This window comes from Myotis yumanensis, unplaced genomic scaffold (genome assembly GCF_028538775.1).
Source record: "Myotis yumanensis isolate MYYU_CA2020_CCGP unplaced genomic scaffold, mMyoYum1.0.hap1 SCAF_1, whole genome shotgun sequence".
Lineage (NCBI taxonomy): Eukaryota > Metazoa > Chordata > Mammalia > Chiroptera > Vespertilionidae > Myotis > Myotis yumanensis.
In genome coordinates, this window is record NW_027223752.1 from 40,473,768 (window position 1) to 40,483,378 (window position 9,611).

At 51.4% G+C, this 9,611-nt stretch overlaps 1 protein-coding gene across 1 annotated transcript; it reads left to right on the plus strand.

Moving 5' to 3' along the window:
* Positions 1–4,779: 4,779 nt before the first annotated feature.
* SIX1 (SIX homeobox 1) lies at positions 4,780–8,905 on the plus strand. Its single transcript, XM_070403735.1, has 2 exons — positions 4,780–5,615; positions 7,585–8,905. Exons 1-2 carry the CDS (start codon positions 5,056–5,058, stop codon positions 7,877–7,879), a joined length of 855 nt encoding a protein of 284 aa, XP_070259836.1. The 5' UTR covers positions 4,780–5,055; the 3' UTR covers positions 7,880–8,905.
* Positions 8,906–9,611: the final 706 nt, after the last annotated feature.

Genomic DNA, 9,611 nt, shown 5'->3' on the forward strand with positions numbered 1-9,611 from the left:
AGTATCTTTCTGTAAACTTGCCCTAAGGCAATACTAATAAAGAGAAGGGGGCAAGAGTGTCTTAAATTCTTAAGAAATGGATTCTTATAACACTGCCCTTCGCTTTCCAGAAAGGTGTTTGGCATCTGATATTGACTGGCATCTTCAGGCTCAAATCTGGCAGGTTGGCGAGTCCCTGGGCCTGAGGCTCCTCAGAGCATGGCCGCAGTGTCCCCCCAGGTGGCCAACCCATTTCCTTCCGCTCTACCACCGGGCACCCCCACCTTTTGACGACGCCACCACTCAGTGTGGCTGGGTCCCTGGACTGAGCCCACACCCCAGCCCAGACTTCAAAGACACCTTGATGCAGGACATCAGCATGATGCCTGTGTAACCTCACAGTGCCTGGTCCCGGGCTGAAAGAAACTGCACAGGGCCCAGAGCCACGCGGAAGGGAGAACGCAGAGAGAGAAATAAAGAGAAACAGGGAGAGGAGAGGGACTGTGTGAGTGGTGTGAGTGTGAGTGTGTGTGTGAGAAAGAGAGAGAGAGAGAGAGAGAAGAAATGGAGAGAAGAGAAATTGAAAGAGAATAAAAAATGAGAAAGATTCACACACAATGAGCGAGCTTCCTCTTCTAGATGGGAAAGAGAGAATCAGATGATAGATAGATAGACAGACAGATAGACAGACAGAGCAGACGTGGGCACACACACAGAGGGAGGGGATAACTCCTCCAAAAACACCCCCCTCCCAGCTCTGTTCCCCCACAATCGAAGTTCTCTCCGGCGGTGTCTCTGCCTGTCTTTCTCTCTCTCCTTTCCCTGACCCCGGTACAATGTGGAGACTATTTTCATGGGCCGCACTGGACCGCAGGGTTTTTAGCAGCTAGCGGGGCTCGCAGCTCTGTTTGTCCAGGTGTGGGCGGGGAGCAGCGGTCCCGCGTCTGGGGCTGGCGCTGAGTTTTCGCACCACGGAAGCTGGAGGCTCTGCTCCCGCGCTTCCCGCTTCCAGGAGAAAACTCCCTTCCTCCCTCCATACATACATAAATATATTAGGGAACAGACAAATCTTCATTGTTCGGAAATAAGCCGAGGAGGCCGGCCGACTCCCCTCGGCCCGGCCTAGCGCGGCTGGAAGACAGGGAGGGAGGCGGGGACCGTGCGGATCCGGTGTCACGTTGCAGATTCCCACTAAAGATAAGGAAACGTGATCTATTTTTCAGAACAGCAAGTGGATGGGAAAGAACCTTGACAACACAAAACTCATTTACTAATGGACTGGTTTTGGGTTTCTCCTCTCCGCGTGCGCAAATCGCCCTGCCCGAGCTCTCAGCCTATTCAGACCTCGCCGGGAGCAGCGCGCCCCAGGAGGCAGGTGGGCGGCTGCGCCGGCGCCGGGCCCGTCGTCGGAGCCCGAAGTCCCAAGGGTAGAGGGTACCCGGAGTTTCCGAACAAGCAGAGGAAAAAGATGAATGTTGTCACTTCAGGATTTGATGAGTCTTCTTCGACGACGCTAATTTGTTCAAGAAAACACCTCCCCACGTCCTTCCCTTCCAAATGTCTGTAGTTAGAGTAGAATCCCCGCTGTTCTCGATGGCGAAGGATTCCAAGAAAGCGTCTCTCTCCAAGCCAGAGGGGAAACAAGTGGGTCCCAGCCAGAGGTTTCTGAACCAAGGCCTCCTGTCACCACAGCCAGAAACTCCAGCAGCAAATAGTGCCTCCGCTTTGGCCTTTCCCTAGAGCAGTTGTGCGCACCGGCCCGACGGTTACCTGCAGCGTAAAGGCATATAAGAGCTGAAACCTGGAGTCAGGCACCCCTCTCCAGCGCCTTCCCCTTGGGAGCCACGATGCGACTAGGGCAGCAGCTAGAATTGCTCGTTCCCTTTAAATCTCCGACGCATCTCTGTTTTTCCTGTGATTTGCATTGACAGCAACGGTTTTAAGTTACTAGAACAACTCAAACCTTTCTGTGTGCGATTTAAAATGGATCATTTGGTTTATGTGGTTTGTAAATTCATGTCATTTTACCTCTTTTAGTGGTTTGCAGTGAAAGGTTCCATTTTGGGAAACCTTATATATCTGAGCCAATAATTAACATTTATAACAATTGGTTCCCCTAACCAAGGGATCGAAATAGCAGGTAGGTTCCTTAGTACAAAGGGAATAGCACTTTTCCTTTCTTTCTAGTTATGCGATCTATTGGATTAAACGCAAGGAGAAAGGCTGGCCCGCCGGCTGGCCTCTGAGATTGAGCACCACTTCTCATCAAGCCTGGTGCCCGCTGCAATCAGGGCATCCACGCTGTCATCCTCCCAGTTGTCGCCAAAGTCTAGTGCGTCCTGACTCCTTTTGAAGAGAGATGAAAAGAAGTGGGCAGGGAGGTCTGGAGGAAGCTGGGGAGGGAGGGGAGTGGTCATATTGATGTCTAATTGCCATCTCTCTGCCCCCTGTCATCCCCTGTAAATTTATACCTGCCCTTATTTGTCCAAGCTATGCCTCATTTCCTTATACAAAATTGTTAATTATAAAGTACACCCCATACTCACCCTTTGTCTTTTAAGAGACCCCCCCCCCCCCGCACTCCTTCCCTCCCTCCCCGCCCCACACACATTGTAATTCTGCACACTTGCTTCAGACTTTGGGGTATTTAACTGAGTTTTAGAGCCGAGTTTAAACCTCCGTTCCGGTTCTCCGACAGCTGCCATGTCAATAAGAACTGTTCCAAGCAGAGACATTCCTTTTGGCAGGACACTGCAGCTTCTTACGACTTCATCTGAAACATCAGGAGTACTAAAATAAGACTGTGAGGGAAAATTACCAGACACATGGGCTTGGGTTAGCCATGCCAGGCTTCCAGTTTAGAAAGTAAGTCATTGGGTACACCATACGGTAGGGGCTCTTTTGAAATAATATGCACCCATTAAATGCACTTAAAAATAATTCTAAAGGTAACGAAATATCAGCATCCGTTTCCAAGGTCTAATTGCATGGGATACTGCAGAGTTTCAAGGATGCAAAAAGCATTGTGTGGGGAGTTCAGCGGAGAAGTAGCTTCTCTCTTTTTGGAATCTCTGGAGAGGCAGCCAAGGAGGTGGAAACCCTTCATGAGTTTAAAATGTACATTACAGGGTACCCTGGACTGGGTGCATTATTTTATAATCATAAATAATACAAGAGGAAACCCACACAACGCTTCTCCGTCTCCCACTTATGTGTCAATATGCAAAGGGTTCTGTAGAGCAGGGCTTTGCCTGGTAGAATCAAAACATTTAAAGATGGCTAGCAAGTTTAAAGAGCCTCGAGCCAGTTCTTTGCATTCACTAAGAGGGTGCATTTAAATCAAAAGCATTTTTGAAGTGTACTTACAATTCTGTTTTGAACTTATCTAATCAGAGATAAGTATAGTCATAAAGTCACTCTCTTTCCACCATTTGGCTCCCCTTATCTCCGAAGCATTGTTCTTATCTTCTGCCAGTCTCAGCTACTGACAAGAGATTATCTTTGTTTAGAGACGCTAATTGTTTTCAAAATCTTTTTAGTAATTGCTTTGGAACAAGGTGTGCAAATGAGGCTTAAGATAATTACAGCTTCATTTGTTTGTGCAGTTTTACTAAGCATTCTCCACACATACACAAAATAACAGATGATGGGACTGAAATTGCAGGACATCTCTCATTCCCTGGCAGTAAAATGGGCCAGCATTGCAATCTACACACACACACACACACACACACCTCTTTATTCAATCTTCTAGGAGCTGCTATCCTCCTTGCTTTGAGGGAAGTGTCTCTCAATGCAGGGCAAGGATTATGTTACAATCGGACAGCTATTGGAGCCCGACCAGTTTTATTTAATTTACACCCCATCCAGCGGCTTTCATAAGAGGTTCTCCAAGCATTTTTGCTAACAGCAAGTAAAGCTTCTGGGCATTCCGCAGTAGCAGAGGTGGCCTTGGGAAACGCAGCCGCGCGGATGGGGAAACGGAGTCCAGAAGCTTGAAGGCTTAAACCATAGAACATTAATCAAATCACAAATGAACCCTCTGAATCTTTCTCTGCTCTGCAACTATGCCCTGAACAGCTCTTCGCGTAGCCCCAAATAGTCTCGGGCTTCTGACGACGAGGGAAGCGCTATGCTGCAGGGAGTACACTTGCGCTTTGGAGGTGGTGGGGGCGAGGGGCGGAGAAGGGAGGAGGAAATTAGGTTTGGCTTCTGGAGCTGAAGCCAGCCCGGAAAGAAGCCACTCTTCAGCGGCTGCAGACCAGAGCTCTAGGCTGCTCTTGTATTATTTACCTCGTTCCATAAGCTATTCATCAATCCATTATTTATTCATTCCAACATTAAGGTAATTAAATATGAGCTCACCGGGAAAGGGCACGTCTGCAAGGGACAGGGGTATGGAGGGAGAGGAGGAGAATTAGAAGGTCTGGAGTCATTGATTTGCGCAGAGATGTGCGCGGCTGCCCTTAGGTGACACTGCAGAGGGGGCTCACATTGCAGGGTCCTGACGCGATCACCCACCCCACCTCCCTCCCGCTCCCCGGCAGCACGGCTCCCTCCTCCCCCCGCCCTCCACCTCGCTTCCCACCTCTCCGGGTCCTTCTGCTCTCACCACTCCCAATCCCCCACTCCACAGCCTCGCCCTCCCTGCACAGGGTGGCGCGGCCTCCCGGCCTGGCCCGGCGGCGCGCGGGCTGGCCAGACGCGGATAGGCGCCTCCCGCAGCCAATCAGCGCGCTGGGGACGCTGCGCGCTTTAAGGCAGCTGCCGGGAGAACAGAAACCAAGTTCCCCGGCAACGAGCAGCATCCACCCGGCGGAAGGCTGGAGCCAGCAGGGCCCGAAAGGCTGCGGAGCGAGCCGGCCACTCGGTGTCCTGCGCGCGCTCCACTCCTCGTTCTGCTCTTTCTCTTGGTTCGTCCATCCCCAAATCTCGACTTATTTTTTCGGCTAGGGAAAGCCTAGGAAGGGGGTTAGGAGCAGCCGCGCCCCCCTCCCTGCGGCCGCCGCCCCCTGCATTTTCGGCTCCGTTCCTCGCCGCGTGCGCCCGGGCAGTGCGCCCCGGCAGGCCCCAGCCATGTCGATGCTGCCGTCGTTCGGCTTTACGCAGGAGCAAGTGGCGTGCGTGTGCGAGGTTCTGCAGCAAGGTGGGAACCTGGAGCGCCTGGGCAGGTTCCTGTGGTCGCTGCCCGCCTGCGACCACCTGCACAAGAACGAGAGTGTGCTCAAGGCCAAGGCCGTGGTCGCCTTCCACCGCGGGAACTTCCGCGAGCTCTACAAGATCTTGGAGAGCCACCAGTTCTCGCCTCACAACCACCCCAAGCTGCAGCAACTGTGGTTGAAGGCGCACTACGTGGAGGCCGAGAAGCTGCGCGGCCGGCCCCTCGGTGCCGTGGGCAAATATCGGGTGCGCCGAAAATTCCCGCTGCCGCGCACCATCTGGGACGGCGAGGAGACCAGCTACTGCTTCAAGGAGAAGTCGCGGGGTGTGCTGCGGGAGTGGTATGCGCACAACCCCTACCCCTCGCCGCGTGAGAAGCGGGAGCTGGCCGAGGCCACCGGCCTCACCACCACCCAGGTCAGCAATTGGTTTAAGAACCGGAGGCAAAGAGACCGGGCCGCCGAGGCCAAGGAAAGGTACGCGATGTGCTTCCCGCTGCCCGGGCGACCCCGGGATGCCTTCCATTCCCCTCCTCCCCTTCCCACCCCCGCAGGCACTCGCCACCGCGTCCTCCCCGCCTGCTGGAACCCGTCCGCCGGGCGGCGCCCGGGCCGCCTCAGCGCGGCAGCGAAAGTTCATGAACTCTGAGAGCGCTGGCTCGGGATGGGGACTGGTTTGATTTGAGCGCCCGCGCGTGGGCTTCTTGGGTTGTGAGTGTCGAGAAATATTGGCGCTAAGTTTCTCATGCCTCCCTGACTGGTGGGGGCGAGGTGTGGGGGGTGGAGAGTGAGTTTCTAGATCAACTAGAAGGGAAGTGTGGATTGCTAACGCCAGGGAAGGGTTTCGGTCGGGGCTGAGGGTGGCGAACCTCTCTCCTCCTCCTCCCCGGAGGGATGGAGCTGGCCTGCGACTTCTGCTCTGCCCCCACCGCCGCCCGGCGGTTGCCTGGAGCTCTCCTGCTAGCCTTTTGGGCGAGAGGTCGCGGTTTCCTTCGCACTAGCCTTGCTAAGGGAGGAGTCTTCCCAAAAGCCTTGAAAAGCGAGCTTTGGGAGAGGTGGCGCTGCGTTTACTCCCCGGCGCCCGGAGCCCAGAAGGGATTGCTCCTCTCCGGGCTCCCCCCGCGCGCGCCCGGTGCCCCGGCCCGTCCGCCGGGCAGTCCGCGCCTCCGCCCCGGACGAGGAAGGGGTCTCCAGTCGCAGGCTTCTCTCGCCTCGGAGCTCAGAAGACAGTATTTAAAAAACCTGTCTCTGCCTCCCCGCTCCTCGCGCCAGCACCCCCAGCCACCTGGCCCCGTCCCTCGGCTCGCAGTCGTTTCCGACCGAGATTCGGAAGAGCTTGCGGGTGGCGGCGACCGCAGGGAGAGCGCTCCGGGAATCCGACGCGTTTGGGGGAAACCTGAGAGCAGGGCCAGCTGGATTTCCTTTGTTTGCTTATGAGTCTTGGGGCGGGGGCGGGGGGGGGGGCGAAGGTGTCGCCCCCGCTTCCCACTCTGGATACATTCAGCTGAAATGGGCTTTCTGGAGAGAGACTGTAAGAGAAGGGGGAAGATAGGGGAGACAGGTTGGCTCTGGGGTGGGCAGGACGAGCGAGCACTCAGAAGGCGGAAGCGCCGAGGGCTTCCAAGTCTTGAATTTGACCGGCACCCATCGCCCCGACGGACGCCCGGCACCCCGCACCCGCTCGCCGGCTGTTGCAGGGACAAGAAGTTTCCCCAGTGGGGACGGGTGCGCCGGTGTGGGTGTCCGTGGGGAGTTTGAGAGGGCGGCTAGAAGAACTAAGGACTGAGTGACAAGGGGACAGGGACAGGATGGTTCCAGTTAGCCTTCAGTTACCAAACGGCGGCCCTGCAAGCCAGGCCGGAGGGCCCACTACCTGGTGAAACTGGAGACTGGCTGCGCTCCCTGTGTTTGCTCGGGTCACTGGGCCGCTCTGGACACCACTTCGCGTGACCTGTCCGGTGTCTCCGGCAGCAGGGGCAGGGAAACTCGGCGGCCTTGAATTGTTTCCTCGGATGGGAACAGGACAATTGACCTGATTCGCCCCAAACATGTGTGCATTGGGCACTGTTTATCCCTTGATAGTTTTCTTCGTCACCAACAACCATTTGTTGGAAGATGATCAAACTTCTAAACGGGCTGCTTGTTGATAGGTATTTAAAAGTAGTTGTTTGAACAAACATTTTAAAATAATGTGTGTTTCAAATAAGCCCTGCTGCTCTGGCTTTTCTGAAATCTGGAAGAGGAAGGGACTGGCTCCCCATTTCTCCAGTCTCCTCAGTCTCTTAACTTTCCCCAGGACCCGTGGGGATGGGCGGGAGAGCAGGGCTCCTCCATTTGGGTCTGTGACTGATGGCACAATGGCCCTTTCCTCCTTCCAGCTCCCCTCCCTCCATCTCACACTTTTTTTTTTTTTTTTAACCATATGGTGTTGTCCTCTATTTCTTAGGGAGAACACCGAAAACAATAACTCCTCCTCCAACAAGCAGAATCAACTCTCTCCTCTGGAAGGGGGCAAGCCGCTCATGTCCAGCTCAGAAGAAGAATTCTCACCTCCCCAAAGTCCAGACCAGAACTCGGTCCTTCTGCTGCAGGGCAATATGGGCCACGCCAGGAGCTCAAACTATTCTCTCCCGGGCTTAACGGCCTCACAGCCCAGCCACGGCCTGCAAGCCCACCAGCATCAGCTCCAGGACTCCTTGCTGGGCCCTCTCACCTCCAGTCTGGTGGACTTGGGGTCCTAAGTGGGGAGGGACTGGGGCCTCGAAGCAGCGACTAGGGACACTTGTAAATAGAATTCAGGAACATTTTTGCAGCTTGTTTCTGGGGTTCTTTGTGCATAAAGGAACGGTGGACTTTCACAAATATCTTTTTAAAACTCAAAACCAACAGCCATCTCAAACTTAGTCACCTCCTTCTCTCCAGCTCTTTCCACTTTTGCATTTCCCCTCTCAGTGCAGAAATCAGGAAAAAAAAAAACACACAAAAAAACCCACACAAAAAACCCAAACAAACAAAAGCACCCAGTCACCCAGTCTTAGTTCTGGGCAACCCATCTGCCTGCTTCAGTAGTCTTTTTTTTTTTCTTTCCAATGAATGGGAATTACAAATCAACTAGATTTTAATCATTTCTCTTTAATTTATTTATGGAAAAATCTTTTGGGAAGAAGAAAAGGAAATGAAAAAGAGGGAGAGAAATAAGTCAAAATAGTGAAAACAAGAGCCTCTAGCCCAGGAGGAAATGGTTGCATTCTTAAGGTGAAAAGGACAAATATGATCTTACAACTTTTTTTGATGGGGAAAATTAAGTTTACATTTTTCATATTTAGTGTTAAACAATTTTATGTAGCTGAAAATGAAATAACAGTATTAGGGGGAAAAACAAGTGCCTAAATGTCTTAATGCTCTCTGCGTGTGGCAGTTAGAGATAGAAGTGACCATTAGTAGTAATACAACTATTTTTGTCAAATTTAGTGGGGGTTTTTTGGTTGTTCTTTGTTTTCTTGGTTTTTTTTTTTTATGGCCAGCTTTAAAAATGTAACAATGTGAGAAACAAAACAAACACTCCTGAATGCCATTTCTTCTCATGCCCTCGAAGCGTTCATATCTGTATCCTTCTCCTGTTAAGGGTTGCCCCTGTTCCTAGTTTCTAGCTTGCAACAAATATGGGACAAATCTGGCAATCTGGTATTTGTTACTAAAACAGCATGTGTTTTCAGGTTTCTTTTCTATTGTACCTAAACCTGTCTAAATTAAAACTCAGTAGAACACCAGGAGTACGATTCTGTTTCTCAAAGGTGAGTTGTGTATTGCTGTCATTGCTGCCCCCTCATCCCCCTGTTTCAACATAGTTTTGTTGCTCTTCTATGGTGGTTATGGATTGCAGGGTACCTGAACCAAGAGTGGTGACTGAGTTAATTATATGACAGAAAAAGAGTGACTTTGGCTTTGAGCTATAAATTTATTTTTATTATTTTCATATGCAATTTTGTTTACCACTAGCTCTACTCCACAGCATTCATTTGTTAACTCAGCTCTTTTGTATTAACAAGTTTATGATCAGACTGTGAAAGTAAAATAATTTATCTGCTTAAAAAAAAAAAAGAAAATAAAAGGAGGGGGACTCGAACAAGGAGAGAAACTTTGTGAATTAACCTGTACAAATAGAAAGCAGACCAGCAGCAGGACAGGAGCTCTTTGCAGTGCTGCCAGAGAGCGTGCAGAAAAATCGCAGTCATCAGGTAGGCTCCATATTATTTTTGCCTGGGGCAAAAATGATGTATCTTTGTATTTAGCTCTTAAAATTAGTGAAACAAATGGCATTATTTATTAAAATTCTACTCAGGATAACAGGATTGGCTTGCTTGTGCTTTGTAAAATATTGTTCCCCAGAGAGAGTCTATGTATTTTCTGACATGACAGTTTCATAATTTTGATGTTTCCCCATCCGTGTCGCCATTAATATAATCATTTCTT

Bases quoted from the DNA above. Each gene is read 5' to 3' on its own strand.
- SIX1 (XM_070403735.1), top strand. From the start codon at position 5,056: ATGTCGATGCTGCCGTCGTTCGGCTTTACGCAGGAGCAAGTGGCGTGC. The intron at 5,616-7,584 runs GTACGCGATGTG...TCTATTTCTTAG, and splicing joins GCCGCCGAGGCCAAGGAAAG to GGAGAACACCGAAAACAATA.